The 24331-nt window shown below is 35.0% G+C and overlaps 2 protein-coding genes across 3 annotated transcripts; both read left to right on the plus strand.

Annotated features, from left to right (window-relative positions):
• The first annotated feature begins 478 nt into the window (after positions 1 to 478).
• LOC140795562 (28 kDa ribonucleoprotein, chloroplastic-like) lies at positions 479 to 6696 on the plus strand. Its single transcript, XM_073148209.1, has 4 exons — positions 479 to 1038; positions 1602 to 1703; positions 5813 to 6091; positions 6374 to 6696. The coding sequence occupies exons 1-4, from the start codon at positions 565 to 567 to the stop codon at positions 6434 to 6436; spliced, it is 918 nt and encodes a 305-aa protein (XP_073004310.1). The 5' UTR covers positions 479 to 564; the 3' UTR covers positions 6437 to 6696.
• A 4365-nt stretch (positions 6697 to 11061) lies between these two features.
• On the plus strand, positions 11062 to 23688 carry LOC140794637 (actin-related protein 3-like). 2 transcript variants are annotated; one of them, XM_073146742.1, is made up of 10 exons: positions 11069 to 11468; positions 13080 to 13308; positions 13383 to 13607; positions 14761 to 14907; positions 16668 to 16760; positions 17228 to 17347; positions 22000 to 22110; positions 22254 to 22379; positions 22453 to 22551; positions 23254 to 23688. In XM_073146742.1, exons 1-10 carry the CDS (start codon positions 11422 to 11424, stop codon positions 23332 to 23334), a joined length of 1278 nt encoding a protein of 425 aa, XP_073002843.1. In that variant the 5' UTR covers positions 11069 to 11421; the 3' UTR covers positions 23335 to 23688. The 2 variants fall into 2 exon arrangements, with proteins under 2 accessions (XP_073002845.1, XP_073002843.1); XM_073146744.1 differs by lacking the exon at positions 17228 to 17347 and having other exon boundaries at positions 11062 to 11468.
• The last annotated feature ends 643 nt before the right edge of the window (positions 23689 to 24331 follow it).

Raw genomic sequence — 24331 nt, forward strand, 5'->3', positions numbered from 1 at the left:
AGACTTCAGGCTCAATCATATAAAACTCCAGACCCACAACTATCCCTCCGATTGCCACCTCTAAGCACTCTGCGGCAAAGAAGTTCTTCTACTCCCTCCAAGCACATCAGCCTCCCTAGAGGCCCAAAGTTCCGAGAGTAAGATCTGACTCACTAGGACACGACTCCCAAGCTATGACTACGAGTAATCCTTTGCCATCCCAAATGATCGAGGTACCAAGGCGGATCGGTAAAGGCTCCATCTGTGTTTAGTTTGAGCCACCCGGCCTCCGGCGGATATATACTTCTCGTATATATTATTAAGCAGCTATTGAGGCCAAGTTCAGATTTGGCTGGACTAAATCGTGTAGCATGTAAAACAAGTTCAAACCAATGGCGGCGCGTCAAGTATCCGGCTGGATAAAATGCCTACAACCAAACTTGCAGACAATCCCGAATCACACCCTTCCCTTCCTCTTTTAAAAGTTAAAACCCAATCTCCCCCATTCGTATACCAACCTCTTCCCACCTCTCCTCTACTCCCCCCTTATCCCCTCCTCCCTCTCTCTCTCTTCCCTTCGCAGCCATGTCGTCTTCTCCGGCTCTGATGAGGTCCTCCTTATCCATGGTGGAGTCCTCCCTCCCCACCCTCTTCCCCTCCTCCAAGCCATCTTCCCTCCCTTTCCTCCCCTTCCCTGCGAAGCCCACCACTTTCCTCCACCTCTCCCTCTCATCTCCTTCCATTTCCCTCAGAAAGAAGCTTCCTTTGGTCCCCCTCGTGGCCCAGACGTCCGATTGGGCTCAACAGGAGGAAGAGGAGAACGAGGTGGGGCTCGCCGCGGAGGGAGCCGAAGCCAGCCTCTCGGATTGGGAGGGGGCGGAGGCGGCAGTGGAGGGAGGGGTTGTTGAAGAGGGTGTGGAGGAGGAGGAGGCAGAGGAGGAGGCTTATCAGGAACCTCCCGAGGAGGCGAAGCTATTTGTCGGGAATCTCCCGTATGATATGGATAGTGAGAATCTCGCGCAGTTGTTTGATAAGGCTGGTGTCGTCGAGGTCGCAGAGGTATGATGTGTTGTAAATATCTTGAACTGAAGCTAAGATTTGTTTTGCTTTACTAGTTCATCAATTTTATTATTTGGGGGATATCATAAATATTACTTCCCTTTGAAAGGTGTTGTTGTGTAGAAAAAAATTGAGAAGGTTATATACATATATATATGGTGTACGATAACAAGAGCGTGAGATTCTGCTGAATTCTGGGTATTATCAATGTTGTCGTTATATATAGTTTAATGAAGAGCCTCAATTGAAGCTAAGAGACTAAGAGTTTCCTTACTCTAATGGTTCCTCAGTTTCCTGCAATGAATTCTTGATGCTTCTGTAGTTAACAGTGGGTTTTTATAAATTTTTTATTCTCTGAATTTGGTTAGGGCGTTTGTTGAGATTATTAGCAAGTGCTTTGTTTTGTGGGTAAGCAAATTGATTAGGATATTTGATGCGTGTTGTAAGATAATGAGAACATGGGATTGTGTTGAATTTCTGTGCTATTTGTATTTGTTAAATATCTGAGATGTGGGTGATGTAAATTCTTCTCCCTTTTTTTCCTTCTGTTTCTGCGTTTGTAGGTTATTTATAATAGGGAAACAGATCAGAGTCGAGGCTTTGGGTTTGTTACTATGAGCACAGTTGAAGAAGCAGAGAAAGCTGTGGAGATGTTGAATCGTTATGTAAGTTTCTTGTTCAAGCTTATTTGTTGATTTTCTTAGCATGTATTCCTCTGGTCGTCTGGAGTAGCTGAGCTTATTGATTATTGAATGATAGATTTTCTCAAATAAAATAATGCTTGAAATATTGTTAATTAAGAATGTTAGTGGATTTCTTGAGAGAATATTTTCTCATAGCATGTTTCTATTGGATTTCATTTAATATATTTGCCCCATGATTAATCATGATGTCTATCATTTTTTTACATGTTTCTAAAACTGTTTATAACCTGTCTTGTGACTCTTGTCCTTGAATCGAAATGTTATGCATGGGCATTCAGATTCTATATTTTTGTTGGTTCCAGGATTCCTTGCTTTGGGTTCTGATTGTTTGGTTCAGAGGAGTGGACATTTTCTTATGCTTGTTTTTGAAAAATGTCCATCTTAATCATCTATTGAAGAGATTCACTAGATTTTCAAAGTAATATTGGATTGGATCTGCATAAGCATGTTTAACTTTAGAGTTGAATAGCGAATCTTTCTCATATGTTCACAGAAGGAAGATTCACTGGGTTCATGTTTTGTTTATGATGGAGTTTATGTAGAATATATTTTGTTTTACTACTTCTAGGATTGTTGTTCTCAGCCCCTAATATTTCATTGATAAAATTGTTAAAAATGTAAAATTTTTGTTAGGTATCCTAGATTCTATGAATCTACATGGATTTTCAATTTAGAAAGCCCTATTCAGTTAATGTGCACCCATCGGAGTAGGTCTCATCCATTGTAGTATATTCAATACATCTTTTACCTCCCTCTCTTCATATATATTTACGTATTAGATATGTTTTTATCTATTATTGTTTTTATCGATAGAGAGTAAAGCTTCTTGCCTTCCATCTTTTTGAATTTTTTCTATCGTCAGATGTTTTGGGGATGGAGTTTAAAGTTTTAACTTTAAAGCTTCTTCATTTTGCTGATTCAGAAAGTTGTGTATAGTACATCTGGAAAGAATTATCAAACAATGAACAATAATGTGGGTTAATTGGATTACTAAATGCTGTACAATTACGGCGCAGTGGTAGACTTTAGTGTTAGCCTCCTGGAAGTTCTGTTATTCAGATCTGATATTCTCATTGAGCAGTATTTTTTTAACCTATGAGCCTGACTAATGCATTGTGGGTCTTGTTCTTCTCTGCATCGAATGAGGAAGTTAGATACCCCTGCCTCTAGCAGGTGATGGATCAGAAGAAACAATTCCCAGTAAGCCAACTACTAAAGTCATGAGCAATGCTTCTAATTTCTAATCGTTGGTGTCGTTATGAAAAACTAACAATTAAGACATTATGCAAAAGGCCAGTAATTGGACATTCTGCTAGTGTCATTATACATAAACACAGAAACACATGCTAATGCTCATAAGTAGTAAAATAACTAACAAGAATCAATTGGTAAGTGGCTAAGTTCCAACCTTTTGGTTTTGGGCCTTTTGGCTACTTGAATAAATGTTCTCTTTCTCCAATTTAATGCTACTTGGGACTTGATTGTCAGTCAAAGAACTATCATGTCAAATCTAGCTTTCTACTTCCACCTTGATCAATTTTGCGTTCCCTTTTAAGGTATCTTCATCTTGGAGTGAATCATTTCTTATTGGTTCAATATGGTTAAATGTGTCCAGAGTAAAAACATCCTGAAACTTTTCACGACCTTTAACTTATCAGAAAGAAATTGTGTATCTTTCATTGTATTAAATATGGTTAATCATTAAGGCTTCGTTTACTTTAGGAATAATGTCAATTCTAGAATAGGTATATTTTTTGTTATTTCTAAAATGATATCTTTATTCTAAAAATAACTATTCTTATGTTCACTTGTATTTTATAATAAAAGTGTAGTAATTAACTAATTATCTTTAATGTGATATAAAGTGAAGAAAAAGATGGAAAAATTATTTTATCTATCTTTTATAAAATTGCCATGAATATCCTTTGATTTGTTATAAAATATGTTGATGGAATAGATATTAAGGGTAAATTAGTAATTGAGTTAGTGTGTGATATAAAATATAATTTGATGAATAGTGTTTGTATTTTAGAATGAGGTTATTATGATGTTTAGCTAGGGGTGAAAACGGGTCTAATTAACTCCGACCTGACCCGCTACCTGATCCGGATAGGATACGGGTGCAAATTTGCTACTCGTTCCGGATCCGGATATAATTTAGAAATAGCCCGGATCTGGATTTGAATACAATTTAATATAAGTTAGTCGGATCTGGATCTGGATACCAGATATTGGATATCCATTAACCTGCTTATATATAATCACTTAATCCCATCCCTCTATTTCACAAACCCTAGCAGTTGCCTCCTATTTTTCTCTTCGCTTTCTCCATCCCATTGCTGCTTCACTCTACCACCACTGCCTCCTTTTTGCCCCGCCCACTAGCACCACCACCATTCCATCTTCTCCCCCTCCATTGTGCACTGCCTTTATCACCTCTGTGAACCACCCATCTCCTCACCTTCTGCCCACCGTAGCCACGATACCGAGCTCTAGATCACGGTGGCGGTGGGCAGAAGGTGGCGCACGACTGCGACCTTTTGCCGGAGCTCAACCAACCACCGCCACCTCCATATGTCGGGAATACACCGTTGTCGGCACCGGATGCGTCGAGGACGAACTTGTGCCAGAGCTTCTACAACAGCGGAGCGAGGAAAAGGATGGGAGGAGGAGAGTTAGAGTTTTGGGCGTCAGCATTGAGATGATGGCAGTGTGAAATGGGATCGGGTGCTCCGCGGATAAGCGTAGCTAGTGCACGCACGGTTTATTTTTCTTTTTTATTTATTTATATTGGCTGATAGATATTTATGTTTGTGCAATGGTGGCTTCCTGATCCAAAAGAGTCGTAGGCTTTTGGTAGCAATAGTGACGTATAATGTAATAATAAACTGAAGCTTATCTATTGCCACATATCAAAATGGATGGTTGCTTTGTGGAGCGAGACAAAGTTTGTTGGTTTTATTGGGTATGGGTAGGTTTGATTGTAATTGTCATTATTACTATGTGAACATGGTGATCTTATGTTTCTACATCTTATGTTTTTGTAATAGATGATTGTGAGTTTATTAGTTGCAATAGATATGTAGATTTTCTAGAAGTATGCAATAGATGTGCAGATTTTGTGAGTTTATTAGTTGAATTGTGAGTTTATTAGTTGATTTTGTGAGTTTTCTTGTTTATGTATAGATGATAGTAATAAATTCATTTTGTATTCTTATCCAATTAAGATTTAATTTTTTATCCAATTTGTATTCGTATCCATATTTTCGGATTTGTATTCGTATCCGATTTGTTTTCATATCCGATAAATAATTTTTGGGGATAAATATGTCGGCTTGGTCTGACAAAAATATTGCAAACAATATATCCTAGCGTCGGAGCCTGAAAATAGCATCATAAGCACAATCTTCTAGGAGTGTTTAATTAGGGAAGTTCTGAGAACTTCCAGTAAAACATTGCTGGCAAAGCCTTGTTTGGGCGAATGATATATATGTTTTGATTGTGTTGTAATTATTCTGTTTGACTAAACATTCTGATATAATCTTGAATTTAGCTGTCACATATTAAAGGTTGGTCCTCATTTATCTTCTGCGTCCTTGAACTAGTAATTCTTTCATAATCTATGTACTGCCAGCATTTTATTTTGAGTTGTGATAATTAAGAATCAAGTAGTGTACAGTATAATAGTATAAGATAACTTATTTTACCAAACTAAAAGTAAATTGGAAACATATGACACTCCCATTGATCTAATGATGAGTGTGCAACAAGCTATTCTATAATTGATGTTGAACCTAGTCTACTATCCTATAGAATAATTCAACATAGCAAATTGGCTTATATGCTTGAGGGCTCGCTCCTCTCTTTTCTGATTTATTGGATAACTAAGGAAATGTCTAGTAAAAGTAGTTTCTTCATAAAATGGATACTTTAGTTTGTATGATTAATTACAATTCTGAAAACTCCACTAGGGATTCACTCTAAGGATATATTTGAAGCAAAGAAAACACCATATCCCTGGCCTGGTCTCCGTAGTGCTCATATAAGCTTCTTTTCTACATTGTGAGCAGGACGTCAATGGCCGGCTTCTGACTGTAAATAAGGCAGCTCCAAGAGGTGCTCGCGTAGAAAGAACTCAAGAATCTGCACCTTCATTCAGGATGTATGTCGGCAATCTTCCATGGCAAGTGGATGACTCACGTTTGGAGCAAGTATTCAGTGAACACGGCAAAGTAGTTGATGCAAGAGTTGTGTATGACCGGGAAACTGGACGCTCACGTGGATTTGGTTTTGTAACAATGGCAACACAGAACGAATTGGATGATGCAATTGCTGCCCTTGACGGACAGGTGAGTCCTCATTGGTGTGGTGTCTTTTGGACACATTTCTGGCCTAATTAAATTATATTTAAATGTTGAAAGACTAGGGCAACAGGCTGTTCATAATCTGATTGAAATACTACTACTAGTGGTATATCCACACCATTCTTAGCCATCTTTTATGATTTATTCTTATTATTATTGTCATCGTTTATTTGGGTTCAGATATTATAATGAACTCTGCCGAGTAATAGATCAGTTGATCAACCAATCATATCTACTCATGTCTTGTTCTATTTGCTGGTGCTGCAGAGTTTAGACGGTCGAGCTTTAAGGGTGAACATTGCAGAGAACAGACCACGTCGCAGCTTTTGATATGACCAGTAAGGCAGCTTCTGATACTGGAGAGCACAAGAACATCTATAAAGATGACAACTAGTATCGTTTGCAGCACTCAGATTATTCGTATAGCTTCCATTAATTTTGTAGTTTACCATCTGGTATTTTCTCCTCCTTGCTCACAACACTGTCACCATAGGTGATCTCTTTTCTTTTCTTCTTTGTTTTCGTCAGTTAACTCTGCAACTTTGGTACTCCTATTAAATTTGCTATCTGAGACTGTCGTTTATTTTGAATTTTTTATTGTCATTGTACGATACAGAGGCAAGCCCTGTTTCTCTAAGTTCATCCATTCCATCCTTCTATTATGGATTTATGGACAACTTCTAAACTGGTTCTCCATGTGAAATGAAGTAGCGGAATAGTAGGATCTTATTTATTTTATTTTAAGAAAAGTGGGAATCCAATGGTAGTGTTGTTTCGTCAAATTTTGAATTGAGAAGCATTCATACATAAAACATGAACCCTTTTAACTATCTGAGCACTATTCTATTGGTCTTTTAACGGTCCGAGCACTATTCTATTGGTCGGGAGAATTTGTATGTTATCTGCATTTTCTTGTATCTTAGCAACAGATTGATATCTTCTAAGGATTAGGTTGGTTTATTTCTTTTAGAGTGCTCCATTTTTTGTATCTATCTTTGAGGGAAGGCAGCTTATGGGTGTGAATTGATGCTAACAATGCCTTCCATCTGAATTGATGCCAAATAGAAAGATCCAGGAGTGAAGAGAAACATTATTTTATGAGAAAGATCGCAGTAGCGTTGGTTGAATTGAGATACCACTTGTTTCCACCTCTTTCTCTCTCTCAATACATAAATAAATATATATTCTGAGGAAAAAATAAATACATGACTACCCAAAGCTCGACTTAGGCTATGGTCTTCAATTACATCTTAAGCTCGTCTTGTCTTATTTAATCATATTTTCCCCGTGTTATTATTCGTACTCTTACCACAGAGATATTTATTCAACTACTATATTATAATTTTAATGTTTAAAAAATATATGAGAATAAAAAAATATTTTGTTGACGATACCCCTACTTGTATCTTACATAATTGATTCTCTTTTACTTTTTTACCTTAATCTTTAAAAAAATTACTCGAAAATTTAAAAATAATTTTATATTTATATTTTAATTTTAACTCATATATAATGAGGTAAAATACAGAAGTCGAACAATCAATATTGGTATGAGAGGGCGTGAATGATAATAAAATAGAATGTAGGGATTTTTTTTATTTGACCGATTGGTCAAATATTCAATTATTATTAGTGCTTATTCTGGATTATTCACGTATAAATCCCCCCTCTTATCGAGGAGCCGGCAGCCACTAGAGTTTACTATGCCTTTTGGGGCGGCGAGTATTTATAGCCAGACTCGAAAGAACAGCGGGAGGGAAGAAGGATTAGAGTGAGCCAGGGAGCGGCAATGCTGAGGGTGGCGACGTACTTCGCGATGACCTTTGTTGTCTTCCTTTTCTGGCAATCCACGGATAAGCTCCACATCTGGATCGCTCTCCATCAGGACGAGAAGGTCTCTCTCCATCTCTATTTCTTCAATCTATGTTCTTATTTTTCTAGATTGTGATTCGACTCTCGAGATCTCTTATTATCGATTTAGCTACCGGAAGAATGAATATTTAGAAAGATCATTGCTTATATCTACAACTTGGCAGAAATCATTAGCCAAGTTATCTAGTAAAACAGAGCTTCGATTTGCCAAGAAAAGAAACATTTTGCTTTAGTTTTATAATAGTTATTTAGGAGTTTTTTCACAGAATGTTACTATCCAGGTTGATTTAGAGGATGGGCCATAGGCTAAAGTGGTCCAGTATTGAGCTCGGCTCAATAAAATTATCTACTATATTTACTTATTTATTTATTATATTTGCTTTAATTTAGTCCCATATTTGGTAATAACTCACTTGTATCTCTCATATAAATAGAAGGGCTAATCTTCACTTGTAGGCATCATGGATGAATTATTATAAAACTTTTGACTTGAGCTCACTTCTCCCCCTTTTATTAGTCTAGGATTTGAAACTCATCATGGTTATGTCTCTATCCCCCCGTATTCGACTAGTCGTTTCTTCTTAACCTTGAGAGCCGACTTCCTCCTCCCTCATTTTCTCTGCCTTGCGTAGCACCTTGATCTAGCCCGCACCATTTCATTCACCTTCTTCACATCCTAAGGTCTTCCCTACGCCCATCCTTAGGTTCCACCTTTTACGTCCATTTCACAACCATTTGACCTTTGGTAGGTATTTGCACAATAACTCTTGATCTATTAATCTGATCGACCTAATTTAGATTATGTTGGATCCCTTTAGATTTGTTCCGCAATCTATCAGAATATTAGATCTTTTAGATAGTTAGATTAATTTGAATTTATTTTGAAATATCCATCTTTAGATTTGTTTTGATATTCGATAAAATCTTGATATTTAGAAATCCACGTATCGCCCTCGAACCCACCACCCCATTCCGGAAAGTTGACTTAGAGATATATCTTCCATCCAAATCTGATCAGTATCCCACGGTTGGATCATTGGTTAGCTGTATTGAGATCAAAATCAGATCTCAATCTTCTTCTATTTCGAATTCGTTCCTAGATTTTCTTAATTATTCTTCCATATTTTTCCTATCCCAGTTCATCAGATTCCGTCTACTATCCATAGCCATTCTATGTGCACCATTCATCCCTAATCCTCTATAATCATCCTCCATCTAGCTACTTATCCACCATATTCTAAGATCCAATGGTTGGATTTGATACATTTTACTAATGCCTCTAATTATGATCATAACACGAAAGTATTGCTACATTAATAAATATTTACTAATGTATGTCATTGTTAAAACTATTTTCAAAATTAATATAATAGTGAAATTGCTATTTCTCGAACTAGTACATTAGTAAAATCAAAATTTAGTGGATTAATTAATTTTCTAATACATTGAAAAATTGTTAGGAAAATCATAGACGGTTGGAGCACCATATAGTTATCACTTTCTATTGGAAGCTATTCTGTGAGGTAGTTGCTAACTCTTGTGAAGTAGCACAGAGGTCATGTGTTCAACTCCAACTCCAAATAATATTATGAAGAAATTATTTAGTGGTTGTTCGTTTGGTAGCTTAGCTTGATTCAGTTGATGGCTCGATAGTGCGGTAGCTTGGAGGACAGCTTGGCAACACAATGGCTTGAAGTAGGTCTCGACGGCAAAGGAGCATAATTTGGTTGTTGAATCCGACTGCTTGGAGGCACTCAACTTGCTAAACCACAATGGAGCAAGCCCATGAAGAGTTAAGGAATTCGGTTGTAGAGTGCCAAAGGTTAGCATCGTGATATAAAATTTTCACATGTGTAGAGAGTGTAATCGGTCGACTGACTCGGCAGCCTGCCAAGGTAGGTTGTCTATTGACATATGTATTCTTGGGCCTAATGACCCACCTGACCTAGAATTTTGTAACCTTATTCTTCTAGATGCTCGATCGCCTCCATCTGGTTGAGGCAGGGCAAAGCTAAAAATAACCCCTATTGCTCAAAAAGAAAGAAAGAAAGACAGAAAAAAAAAAACTTGGAAGCCTATGCTCTCTTTTGTGCCACTGAGATTCTATCTCGCTTCATAACGAACAAACATTATCTTGGAGGTGGATTGCCTTGGCCTGCTGCAGATAATAAAAAATGAAGATAACCATCTTTCGCATAAAGGATTAAACTTAATATTTCTTCTTTATCAAATGTAAAATATTTTTATTCCTATAGGAAAAGGAATAAGGTAGGCGATCGAGTTCTTCATAAGAGATAGAGGTCATTTTACCACTTAGACCTTAGGAAAATTTGTGTTTAGTCTTATCAGGTTGTTGGTCTCTCGTTTGATAGAAAAAAGTAAAATAAAATAATAAACAATGATTGGATTAAAAAGTAGATTTTTAGACTATTTTAAATTTGCTAAACTTTTTCATGACGTGTCTAATTTACATCAAAACTTAAATATGAGAATAAATGAATTATAAATTTGTCTATTCTATAAGCCATTTTAAAACACATTAGTTATGAATAACTATTCTTATATTCACTTATATTCTGAATTAATAATATAATTATTATTAATATAAAGTCAAAAAAGAAGATGTTTTTTTTTGATGAAATTATTATAACTATTTTTTGATTTGATATAAAGTAGGTTGATATGATAGATATCAATAGTAAATTAGTAATTATGTTAATGTGTGTGGAATAAAATATAATTTTGATGAACATTATTTGTATTACAGAATAAGTTATTATAATATTTAGTTGTTATTTTAGAATAAGAAAAAAATTATTCTTGAAGTGAATAGGGTTTACGTTTTAGTGATAATAAGATTGAGCTTTCGAAATCGAATGCATTTATTTTTTATAATAAAGCGCACATAATTTACATAAAATATGAACACAAGGGCCCACAAGAACCTAATTTTATTATTTTAAAAATTAAATGACTTTTTTATGCAAATGACCTAAGGTGAAATTAACACCAAGGCGAGGGTGTTAAATGAAAACAAAAAGAAATCCCTTTAATTAGTGAACAAGAGGCAATGCTTTTCTATTACTATATGTCAGAGGACCTGAACCTGTTTGTTGTTATGCGCGACCGAAGGAAGAGGCTACAATTACACAGCTAAGTTGGCGCTTCCCCTCCTCGCCATTAGCAATATTCGCTAAAACAAAGTAGACTTCAAAGAGAGCGCGCAAAAGATAGACCTGGTCGTAGTCGTACCTTCCTGCTCGATCGAGATCAAGGGAAAAAAGGAGAGAAAAAGAGAGAGAGAAAGAGAAAAGAGAGAAGCGCGCAATCCTATGATCCTTCGATCGACGGCACCGCCAGCGAGCTGACCCTTACCATGTGCGGATGCCCCGCGCCGCTCTCGGATTCTCCGCTTCGGATTCAATCCAATCCCCTACCCTCGAATGGACGCTGCTTCTCGACCGGCCGTCGTCATTGACAATGGAAGCGGGTACTCTTTTGATCTTTTCCTTCTCCTTTCTTGGATCTGTTTATCCCAGTTGGGCCTCAAAGATCTGTTCTTGCTATTGAAAGCATTTAGACGTTTTTTTTTCCCATCCATATGTTTGTGTTTTGTGCGAGTAATCTGATAGCTTACGTTGCTGGGCATTGGTCAAAGAACTGTTTGTGTTTTCAAATGGGAAAGAGGATTAGGCATAAGTTTTGGTGGTAGGATAACTACTTCTATGTTATGATTACATTCGACGGATTGAGTCGGGTTACCCTTCCTTGTATATGTTGCTGCGCTGATTGCTTAGTGACTTTGTGTTGATTTATGAGCGCAGAGTAGCTTCCTAAAGTCTAACTATGGAGGAATGAGGATTATGGATAAGATTTGGCATGTCAAAAACAGACAATTTTTAATGAGAGGATATTTCTGATTGGCTTACTAGCTCCAGCAAGAACCAATTGGTTGCACAAAAATTGCATTGGTGTGATCTCTAGGCAAATGGAGGAATCATCAGAAGAAAGGGATAGAAAAAACCTGCCAAACCTTAAACTTGTTAAATATCTGTTTTTTCTGATTCTAGAAATCTCCTGTTAATTGATGAACTCCCATTTCCCTTTTCTTTCTTCTTAGCATTATTTTAAATTGCTTGAGTTATATATAGTTGGCAAGGCTGCCTCCGCCTACATGGTAAAGCATTAAGCAGGCCTAGTCATAGGCTCAAATAATAGATTGAAAGATAAAAGTAATTACTAATATCAAAATATTGCAAGATTTTTGTGGTAAGACAACGAATTACTTCGTTGCAACATATACTACTTATTCATAGACCTATCTCATCTCCCGTGCTTTAAAAGTCACGATAGTAGGCCTACAGCCTGAGAATCTCTTAAGATTCTTGCTAAAATGTGAAATAAATCATGAGAGATTGTATGTATTGTGGTTTGGGAATCCACAAGAAATTGTAATTTATGGTTTATACTTGATAGTTCAGACAGTTTGCTTTACTTCTTTCATCCTCATTGTAGGAGTATACATCGTCAGGGTATGAAAGCCAGGTAGCTTACTCTCATTGCATCTGTGAATGGAAAGTTTATTTGCTCTTTTGACATTGATCGGATTGATTTTACTCTAGAAGCTTTTAGATTGTTTACTGTGAAATAGAACTATCTTTACTGGGTTAATTGATTTAAGACGCTGCTTCCTTAATACATTTATTTGAGCTTCTCTTATGTGCATTCTTGAAGTTGACATAAATTGAAGGCTAGATTTTTCTGCTTTTGTTTAAGTTAGGTTCTTCCTTCAACTTTTGGTTTTCTGGCCTGCAAGTATTCTTCTCTTTCCATTGCAAGTCCTTTTAGGTAAAAAGTCATAGCCCCCATGCTCTACTGCTGATCTTTTTGTTGTTCTTTTCTTTTTGTTGGCATTGCTCCTCAGCTAGAGGCACATCCTTTCCAGATACACATAAATCAGTCTCCAATTTGCCAATTTCATGCTTCATATTCTCTCCTCTTGATGAATCTAGAATTATGTGCTCAACATGCACATGACTCCCTCTCTCCTTTTTTTTTTTTCTTTTTTTTTTCCTTAAAGTTTCTGGTTTTCTTGTGCTAGGTATTCGAAGCTGGGATTTTCTGGTAATTCAGAACCGTCATTCACCATCCCAACTGCTGTAGCTGTCAATGAATCATTTTTGAATCAGTCAGATAGTTCTAGTAATGGAAATTCGATAGCGCAATACAATGCGGGCATTATGGCTGATCTTGATTTCTTTATTGGTGAGGAGGCTCTGTCTCATTCTAGCGGCATATATAATGTAAATTATCCTATTCATCATGGTCAGGTACACATCTAACTACAATACATCAAGCTGTATAGTGCATACTACACAATTTAACTAATATTGTTTCCTTCCAGGTTCAGAACTGGGATACAATGGAAAAATTCTGGCAACAATGTATTTTTAATTATTTACGATGTGATCCAGAAGATCATTACTTTCTTTTGACTGATAGTCCAGTCACAACTCCTGAAAGTCGTGAATATGCTGGAGAAATTATGTTTGAGACATTTAATGTCCCTGGGCTTTATATTGCTGTCCAATCTGTCCTTACTCTTGCAGCTGGATATTCAACTCCCAAGGTTGGTTACATATGACATTTCCATGTCTGTCCCTTTCCAAAGTTTTCTTTTCAAACAGAAACTTTTTATGTCATTGTATATCTACGTCATGCCAATTTATTTCTCTAAAATCCCAAGTGATATATTTGGTCACTTGCTATATTGGTCTCTTGTGTGTTTACTTCTCTTTCTAGACTTCTGAGACCAAGGTATTATTTCCTGTGCTTGTCTGCCATGGTTCTATTTTGACAAACAATTATGCTTCCAGTGCAATTAGTTTTGTAATATTGGTGTGTTATCTGTGTGCACAAAGCAGATGTCATAAGAAAGTCATAATATGTAACAATTCATGACTAAAGCATGTATCTCAATGATTATAAGCTTGAGTTTGAAGTGTAGAACTCTCCTTTTGTTGTTACATTGTAGTGGCTAGTGAAGACTCTATGTCTACTTGTAATTATGTAATGGTACGGGATACTTGAAACTCTTGAGACTGAAGATACGTAATTTTTTTTAAAATACTTGAGACACTTCTACATATTTCCTTCATTTGCAAAATTGTACTGAGGACATCATTCATTTCCTTCTAATTTGGATCACTGTTCTTCGGCTATTCTATTCATTTTGAAGCTCTGAATGTCCATGTTGTTGCTTTAGACTTTGCACTATTTAACATTATAATTTTATTTCCATTTGTCTGTGAATATATTATTATCCATTATTTGTGTTATTACAGTGTAATGCCATAGTATCACATTGTGAGCATTAGCTACACACTCGAGTGACTTTTTTTTGGTGAGGACCAAATTGGCAATATTATCATAATTAAGCAAGGTGCAGATAGCTGATGCTTGCTTATAAATTTGATAGCTTACTTGCGGTTTGCAAATAATTGCATTATCAATCTTATTGTCATAGGGTCACACCTTTATAGATCCTTATAGGGACATTTATGCTTTCTCATCGCCAGAGTAGCTTCCCTGTCATTGCCAACAGATCACATAGTACTCAACTAAAGAACATTTTGACATAAATATCTCTGCTTGAGATTATTATGGCATATGAATTACATTCATACAGTACTGGAAAAAGATTTACCTTTTGCTTTTATTTTTGGACATTTATAAGTAAATCTAAATATCTTCCTTTATTGTTAATCAACACATTTTTTCAGTCTGATATGACAGGTGTTGTAGTTGACATTGGAGATGGATCCGCACATGTTGTGCCAGTTGTGAATGGCTATGTGATTGGGAGTAGCATAAAGTCTTTTCCTATTGCAGGCAATGATGTAACTCAGTTTGTTTTGCAACTGTTACAGGTATGGTCTCTTTAGCTCACATCTTTTGGCATTACAAAGCCCCTTTGTTTAGCATGTTTACTATATGTAACTGAATGTTTCTATTATGCTTGCAATGCTCTTAAAATGATTTTGCTTCATGTCTAATTGCTCACTAAGCTAATTGGTGCTATTTGAGTTTTGAACTCCATTAGTTCTTGATTTCTAGATACGATTCTGTGGATGTAATGTATACTATATTTTATGCCTGCATCATCACTTTAAAATAAATCATCTTCTCTTTCCACCTTTCCGTGATCTGCATACTGTGCATGTATTCTGTAATTGTATGAACACCACCAGAGGTATTGAGGCATTTGTCACATTGCAGCAAACCAATACTTATATTCAAATGAAAGATGTGTTTTCTAAAATCTCTTCCTATGGTTGCTGCAAAGTAAAATATTTCTTGGGTGCTGTTAGCTGCTGGCATACTATTTTAGTATACACAGTTCTGGTGAAGAAGTAGAATATTGTGAGGATTTTTAATGGTTGCTCTCATTGTTAAAATCGTTTTCTATGTGATGCCTAATATTATGATATTATCCTCTCTAAAGTTCAAAGGAAAAAGAGTGCCTTACATGTTCTTATATTTTATTTGAATGCAATTATCAGCCAAATGGAAAAGCATGGATATCAAATATTCTGATATGTACTTGCAGATGACAGTAATAAACTCTGAGCAAGTCCTTGTACTTCCAAGTCTTTTATTGTGACTCTGAATTGGTGAGATAGGACCTTCTAATAACTTGACATGGATCTTAGTTCCCACTGCGATGCCACTTGATTTCAACATTTTGAATAAAAAATATCACTTAGCTTATCCATAAGCTGATTGATAGATATCACCAATAGAAAATCAGAGAAGGACATTTCCCTTCTTGAAGCAAAATAAGGTGCTACTCCGACATGGAATATGGAGCATCTTTCTCTATCCATCTTGATGTTGATATGCTAAAGAAAGGTGATGTCTGACTGGTTATTCATGTAAATCAATACTCAATCCCTTTCTCTTGGCAGATGAATTACACTTTTATACCAATTACCAAGAATGTCATTGATTTCAACTTTGGTTTCAATCCTCTACATTGTGCATCATGACAGAATATAGTGCCTAACTGGAAGCTCATCCACAAGGTATGAAGTAGGGCAAGAGAAATGTTATGAATGTTCTAGAAAAATTGGACCCTTGGGGTATATTTTGGTGTTTGCAGGAAATTTATTCTGGAACTGAGTTTAGATAGTACTGAAAGAAGATATTTGAAATTTTTAAGAAGATATAATGTGTTATTAGTGTAAGCAAAAATTCCAGGATTTTTATTTGATGGTTTTCTAATCGAGCTCTATTCAAGTGCTTACTAGCACAAATATCTCTAGCCAATATTATGAAAGTACCTTGCAGTAGTGGGCCCTGAATTCCTGCATTAATAGTTATCACCTTAAAAGATAACGGATGTTACACATTTTAATCAATGTAGACATGCTTGACTTTTTTCTCAAAATTTTCTTACTGATTTTCATTGTTGTACTATCTTCTGTGTCAGAAGTCATATGAAATTAAAAATGGCTCCCGCTTCCACATTGCAAAATATATCAAAAGTTCTAATTTATTTGGAAACTTGAAATTATGATTTTCTCTGTTAAGAAAATTGGTGTGCAGATTCATTAGGAATTTCTTCTGTTCTGGAAGAGTATCATTATGAGATACGGTGTGCTGACCTTATCTTTGAAATATTATACAGGAGAGGGGAGAACTTATACCACCAGAAGACTCTTTTGATATAGCTCGGAAGGTGAAAGAAATGTACTGTTACACTTGTTCAGATATTGTCAAGGTAATTTTGTATTTAATTCATAGTATGAAGTATGATCTATCAGTCTCATGGTGTACTTATTGTTCCTATGGACGTTATTTAAGGAAGTGACTAGTGTTAAGGATATTAATGATATGATCGACTCATCTAGTTTGACTTGTTGATAGTTTGGAAAGAAAATGATTTGAATTCTCTTCAACATCATAGTGTCCTCTCTGTTTTATATTCTTTCTAACATTCTAGAGTCAGTTGTCTCTTAATCTGATGTAGAAATCATCACTTTTATGTACATTTTTGTTAATTATATTGAGTGCACAAAATATGCTAGTATTTGGTTGCCTGAAACTTGACAGTCCTAGTTTTGGTTGGTACTTTTAATCTACATTTTTGTTTTTGGGCAAGCATCTCTAAAGCCATAATGTATATGCTTCTGCCAAAATTCAGGCATAAGCTAAGACATTTGTTGATTGACATGTACATAATTTCAGGAGTATAGTAAGCATGACAGGAAGCCTTCCAAGTACATAAAGCAATGGTCTGGTGTCAAACCAAAGACTGGGGTGCCATACTCAGTTGATGTTGGATATGAGCGTTTCCTTGGACCTGAGGTTGGTTTACCTCTAATGCAGTTCACCATTTTAGTCTTAAAATTAGTTCTCTTTCAAAGAAAATTTGTTGTCCATAAAGATCCACTTCAAATAAAATGGCAATATGGCATTATATACAAATTAGAAGTCCAACAAAAATAGAACTTGTTGCGAATTGGGTCAGATTGGATCGTATCATAAGGACATTAGGCTTGATAGATCGAGTCTATTTATCTTTTAATTGATTCATATTTATATCTTATGTAAGCTCTTAAGATAAGTCTAGTTAAGTCATGTAAACCACTAAGATAAGTTTATTTTAAGTTCAATAGCCACTAAGGCAAGTTTAATTAAGTAATTTAAGTCTCTAAGATGAGTCCTAGTTTGAGTCGTATAAGTTTTTAGGGTTAAGTCTGAGTAGGACTTATTGTATCCAACTTCTATATATAGAGGGGCTGAGCTTATTTATTTAATCATCCAAACATTGAAAATTATTTTAGTCTTAAGTTTATCTTAGGAGTAAGTGTTAAATAATTTAGAAGTAGAAGTAAGTTAATTATGGCCGTTTATTTTTCTAAGAGTTGATCTAACTTAGAAGCTTTGATTTTACCTTCAATCCATAGCTACTACCATCTCCAGCATCTGCCCTACTTTATGGTCGTTTGCCATCACTCTTGGCCATCCGCCCCCCTTAGACGATCGCCACAACGTTGGATGTTTACTAATATGTCATGTTTTGACTTTTCTCTACTATTTTATTTATATATTTTTATCCCGACCTTCAATTTATGTGAAACCAAAACTATTAGAACCAACGATGGTCGTGCTAGTGGCATGTGCTGTTCTCTACCACTATCGGCACGAGGCATGCCGAGCGACACACCCCGCCGTGCCAGTAGCATGCATTTAAAATATTTTTAATAAACTTTTAAGATATTTAAAGATGTTTTTCGGCCTTTGATATGTCAATCTTTAGTTTTTGGTTTAAATATATGTATTAAAAGTTTAAAACCTATATTATAATATTTTATCTTTAGATTATTTTTGTAAATAATATATTTTATTAAAGATAAAGCAATAGTTAAATTTAAATATTATTCAACGCATACTATGATTGAAGATATTCATTAAAACTAATATTAATGATTGAACACTCCATAATATAATTGAACACATAATATTAATCGATAATAGTTTAATAATTAAAATTAATATCTAATTGAACATAAAATGACGAGGAGAATCAAATACTTTATTTGTCGGCTATGATGGTAATTATGATGAACTCATATCATCTTGTGGGTGCACTTCTTTTAATGTTTTGCTATCTACAAACTCAAGTCCTCTATAAAAAGAATATCTCTCTGAGAAGGTTGTATAATAGGGACGCATGTCTCATCTCTATTATCATCTCCACCAAATTGAGTCTCGTTATTATCACCATCACCATCACCATCATCAATTTTATCTAAGTGTTCTAAATTATCAATTGATTAGTTGATTTGATAACGACCGATGAAAATAGAATAAATTTTAAAAATATGGCTCTACATGATACAATGACTAGCACAGGGCCATGCCAAACAGCACATAGCTATGCCAGCTCGGCACGGCTCGGTAGGGCATGCATGCCGGTTGGCACAGCTCAACACGGGGGTGTGCCACTAGCACATCCCGTGCCAAGTGTCATGCCATTATTGGCAGGGCAAGTGCCGGTCTGCACAGGGTGTGCCGACCGGCACAGCCATCCATGATTAGAACCCTAACTTTTGAGCCTACCACTATCTATATTATTATATTTTTTTACGTCTGGATTGGTCCAGATCTGGTTCGTAACAGAACCTAGTTATCAAGTTGATGGTTATTTATTTATTTGCCTCTTGGAGCATACTGCATGCTACTTAAATTTTAATACCAAAGTGGAATATGATTTTTTTTTTTAAAACTCATTTACATGTTTTATTGACTAACTGCTTTATTATCAAAAGAAACTATAGCTATTTCTTTCTCCAAGGACCATGTCTGAGCACCTAAAAAATTCATGTTTAAGGATGGGATGAAATGTTTATTCCCTGATTATCCAAAAATCATGGTGAAATTAAGTACAACACCTCGAGGGACACAGAAACCTATAAATGAGAATGAAACGAAGGGAAATATTCTACAAGTATTATAGGTAAGAGAAAGAAGTGAAGGAGATGACTTAGAATTAGTGGTGAAAACAGATCGGATAGTGTTCAACCCATATCTAGATCAATATTTTTGGTATGGATACAAATTCAGATATGAATATTAAACAATAGCAAAATTTAAAACTAGATCCTAACTAAACGAATACGGATAATTTTTGAATACGGATCAAATAATTTTTTGATAGAGAATTGGATCTTAAACGAATGTGAATTGAATTTAAACGAATTATGACATTTCTTTTGGAGACAATTAACACAAAATATTAAGAGTTTCAAAAAAGAAAAAAAATTCTTGCATGTCAAATATGTATAAAATTAGCAAAATTGATCTCTAAACAATATATAACACATCTTTAGTAATAATTTCAATTTTCACTATTTAATTAAGCAAACTAAAAACTATATATCATTAAAAAGCAGGTAAACGGATATTTGATATCCATATTCGTATCCGAAAAATTATATCAGACTCGTTTCCATATCTGTATTTGGATTTTAAAAAAAAAAGATCTACCTGTATCCGAATCAATATTTGAGTATATAAATCCTATCTATATCTGGATCTATATCCGGATTGGATAGGAATTTTTTACCCGAATCATCGGATAACGGGTTGGGTCAGATTAACTCCGACCCGCTTTTGACCCTACTTGGAATAGAGGAATTTGGTATTTGATTACAAAACAAGAGCAAAACTAGGTTGCTGTCACTCTACCAGTTCTTGTTCCTAGTTACAAGAGCAAGTGGAGAACTGGAGATGGTATGATCTTGTTCAGTCAGGATAGGAAGAGGCTTAAATAAGAGGGCGTGTAAAAGGAAAATCAGGAAAGATAAATGTTAGGGAATAAATAAATTACAGCAAGATGTCGTGTCTGTGGAACAGTGGAAGTGTCTTTTTGTGGGGTGCTTGAAGTAGGGTTGTACATCATGAAGGCCAACAATTCTGGAAAATCTTAATAGTATACATTTTTTAAATTGGTTTTACAGAAGCAAGTTGAGATGGTACAATCTTGTGCAGCAAGTGTAGGAAGAGGCTCCAATAAGAGGGCTTTGTATTAGGAAATTAGGAAAGAATATGTTAGGGAAGGTGAGACCAAAATGACCTGTGCTTGTGGAGGTGATCTTGGATGGGTGTTTGAAGAAGGATTCACATATGAGGACCAAAAATTCTGGAAAGTCTTAATATTTTTGTGACGATCATGTCACATATATATGAAGTTATTTGCTGGTGGTTACACATAAGGCACTTCTCTTTTTCATATTCTTCTGTTAGCTCCTACTTTTGGACATAATTTACATTCTTTGATATTGGTCCATTGAAAGATGATAGTGACAATTAATATTGGAGAACTTAGCAGGAGGTCCATTACTGTAGCCATTTTGACTCTTCATTGCAGGTGGTTAAGATAACATTCTTAAAAACTGTCAAATTTTAACCATGAAATTTTTGGTCTTGCATTCTTGAATGTAGGCCAATATAAACTAGAAAATATGGAGTTATTATGGAAGTCTAAAGAATTCACATCATACTAAAGGGCTTTGACTTGGAAGACGGATAATAGGTGGAAGCATTTGAGAATTTGTGTTATAGGCTGGTAGACTGCTAGGTTTCTGTTTTTCGTTCTTTTTATGGTAAAGAGTGCTTGATGATTGTTGATCTTGTGTGAGTGGGGCTCTTTACCATTTTCTCATGTTACAAAATACTTGGAATACATTGAGTTCTTTATAAAATCTTAAAGGTTGGAAATTTACTTTTTTTTAAACATTGTTTGTTTGAGAAAATTACAGAAAATACCCTACATTTTGACTATATTATAAATAAAGCCCTCTCTTTTTGTTATTTATAAATACAGCCTCTGGTTTGCCAAAAATAACTGAGCAACATCCTGAGTTAAGTTTACTTAACAGGAACATAACAAAATGCCATGAAAAGTAGAATATTTTGTCCATTTCAAATGAGGTTTTTATATTTTGTAAATTACCCTTTTCTCGCTCCTCTAATATGACCTTTGAGATTAAACAACAATAGTTTTGGATCTGTTAAGTTTGTGGGATTCAATATTTGGATGTGATTTTAGTGTTTTAAATGCTTTGTTTAATCCTATTATGTTAGAAATTGGTGGTTTTGGTTTGTAGCCAAGTTATTTTGAAGACTTAATTTAGTTATATAATTAAGTTAACGTGATGGTTGAGTTAAATTATATCTATCTATCAAATGGTAGGGTGTTGTTTGTATTTTTTAAGAAAACAGGTGCCTTTATTTTTAAATAATAAAAAAAGAGGGCTTTATTTGTAATACAGAGAAAATGTGGTGTGTTATTGATAATTTCTCTTTTTGTTTAAATCCGAACAGTGAGAAAGCTCCTTCTTATCCTATCTAACCTTGTTCTTTTTATTGGTAAGTTTATTTATTTCATGCTTGGATGAAAAGCTCTATAAGGATTTATTGTTGGACTTACCAAAAGTAAAATTCTTGTGTAGATCTTCTTTCATCCAGAGATTTACAATGATGATTTTACTACTCCATTACCTGATGTGATTGACAGTTGTGTTCAATCATCACCAATTGATACAAGGAGGGCTCTATATAAGGTACTTAAAGATTTTCTGCTGACATTATTTTGATATATATTTATCAAGAAAAATAGGTAGAAAAGAAGAGAAAAGTGCTGTCTCAGAACACAAGTTGCTTTCTTCCATAAGTTTGTCACTTTGAAATCTGGAATTGCTCTCAGAATATAGTATTATCTGGAGGGTCAACCATGTTTAAGGACTTCCATAAAAGATTGCAGAATGATGTAAAGAAGATAGTAGATGACCGCATTGCTGCATCCACTGCTCGTCTTGGCTTGGATGTAAAAGTAAGTAAAGCTTTATTCAATTCTTTTAGTTTTTATGTGCAACTCTGATCTTTTATTTCTTTTTTCTTTCCAGCCTCAACCTGTTGAAGTCAACGTTGTCGCTCATTCTATCCAGGGATATGCCGTTTGGTTTGGAGGTTCTGTAGTTGCATCTATGCCTGAATTTTATGAGGTATATCAATCTTTTTACATTCTTTTTCTGTCAAATTCTCTCTTGTTTGTATATGTTGGTTATTGCATATCTCTGAAGCAATAAACTGGAGAAATAATCATATTGAAAAAATTGAATGCTCTGTTGAAGTAGTAGTAAAGCCTGTAACAAAGGCTAATGAAGATTCCCAGTAGTACCTCCTTATTTGCTACGACAATATTAATATAGAAATTAGAATAATTACTTACAGATGTAAGTAAAGAACAAAATAACAAGGTTTTTCCAACCACAATAAAACCAGTATGGGAGATATTTGATTTAATAATTGAACTCTGAATGAGTAAGTCTTGGATTTTATGTGATGCAAATTCTTTGCCAACTCGTCAGCTTCACATTCCTATGCTTGGTGTCATACATTATCATCCTTATCCTGGACTATTTGATATAAATGTTTCTTTTCCACAAGTACAAGTTACAAGAAGCAACCAGAATACTTGCTCCATAGATCTAGAATAATAGTGAGAAACTAGAGTATGGGAACTCAAACTGTGCTGCTGATGGTGCATTATTCTATATATTTATATTAGAAGCGGTGTCATTGGCACTATTCAATTATATTCCTCCATCCTCTTTTTTATTTTTTTGTTTATTTATCAAGATTCTTCATCTTAAATGATGAAATTAAGATACCTCGAGTTCAAATCTTTCCTTTTTCTTTTCCAGTCGTGCCATACAAAAGAAGATTATGAGGAATATGGAGCAAGCATATGCCGAACAAGTCCAATTTTCAAAGGGATGTACTAACATTCAGAAAGATAGCTAATTTATCAGTAACTGATTCACTTCATATTCTGTGGTTGCATATAGCATTCTTTTATTAATTACCTTTTAATTTAACCTACACATCTGACTTTGTAAATTACCTTTTAGTACACTAGTTGTATACTAGATACTGTATAAAGCCTAATTTGTGTGCATTTATTTCAACAAAATACCTCTTGATGCTTTATAGTGTCAATCTATTGTATTTTTTTGGTCTGCATTGTTTTTTAGAAATAGTTTTTGGACTTCATTCATTGTTGATTGGGCTACTTACACTTGCAAATCTGTACTGATACAATTAGTAATTGTTAATAACAACAGCAGGACTTGTTCCAATCTTGGGAGCTCTCCATCACCACCTTTTTCTCTTTTCTGGCTCCTTAATTAAAACCTAACTGCTATTTTCAGCTGACACAACATTGCTGAAACAATCCAATTTTTTTGGTTATTCCTGAAATAGTAAATTGCATCTCCTCAATTCAATTGATTTCATTTGGAAATGAATTCTACTGTTAGGAATGAAATTCATCTCATGAAAATTAAAGATTAAGCCCCATCTACTCGCGGAATAGAAATAGGATTATTCTAGAATAAGCCTATTTCTAGATGTTGCATTAATATATGCAGTATTTAATTCAAAACCTATTATTTAGTTTTCATGCATGAAATCTAAAAAGTAGTATTTTAAAAAACTAATTAAACTTAAATATAATCTTTTGCATCTATTTGGATGCCAAATTGTATTCAGCCATTTTAATCTGACTCATTTTTTTTCCTCTAATTTCAGCCTTAATTCAACCCCAACCTCTCCTCTTATTTCGATCTCAATACAAACCTCAAATCATCTCTCTCCTCTTGTTTTCATCGTCAATCCTAACTCATCTTTTCTCACCTCTCTTCTATTCTCATCTAATTAAACATTTCTTTACTAATTATGTTATTATAAAATTATACGAACTAAGCATTTATTTAACAAATA

The sequence above is a fragment of the Typha latifolia genome, chromosome 9 (assembly GCF_019914945.1).
Source record: "Typha latifolia isolate L0001 chromosome 9, TyphaL0001v2, whole genome shotgun sequence".
NCBI classification, from domain to species: Eukaryota; Viridiplantae; Streptophyta; class Magnoliopsida; order Poales; family Typhaceae; genus Typha; species Typha latifolia.

What these genes read in the sequence shown, in the direction of transcription:
- LOC140795562 (XM_073148209.1), top strand. Translation starts at nt 565, where the DNA reads ATGTCGTCTTCTCCGGCTCTGATGAGGTCCTCCTTATCCATGGTGGAG. An exon ending in TGGAGATGTTGAATCGTTAT is followed by an intron (nt 1,704 to 5,812) that starts GTAAGTTTCTTG and finishes CATTGTGAGCAG; the next exon opens with GACGTCAATGGCCGGCTTCT. An exon ending in TTGCTGCCCTTGACGGACAG is followed by an intron (nt 6,092 to 6,373) that starts GTGAGTCCTCAT and finishes CTGGTGCTGCAG; the next exon opens with AGTTTAGACGGTCGAGCTTT.
- LOC140794637 (XM_073146742.1), top strand. Translation starts at nt 11,422, where the DNA reads ATGGACGCTGCTTCTCGACCGGCCGTCGTCATTGACAATGGAAGCGG. An exon ending in TTGTTTTGCAACTGTTACAG is followed by an intron (nt 14,908 to 16,667) that starts GTATGGTCTCTT and finishes AATATTATACAG; the next exon opens with GAGAGGGGAGAACTTATACC. An exon ending in CTATGCCTGAATTTTATGAG is followed by an intron (nt 22,552 to 23,253) that starts GTATATCAATCT and finishes TTTCTTTTCCAG; the next exon opens with TCGTGCCATACAAAAGAAGA.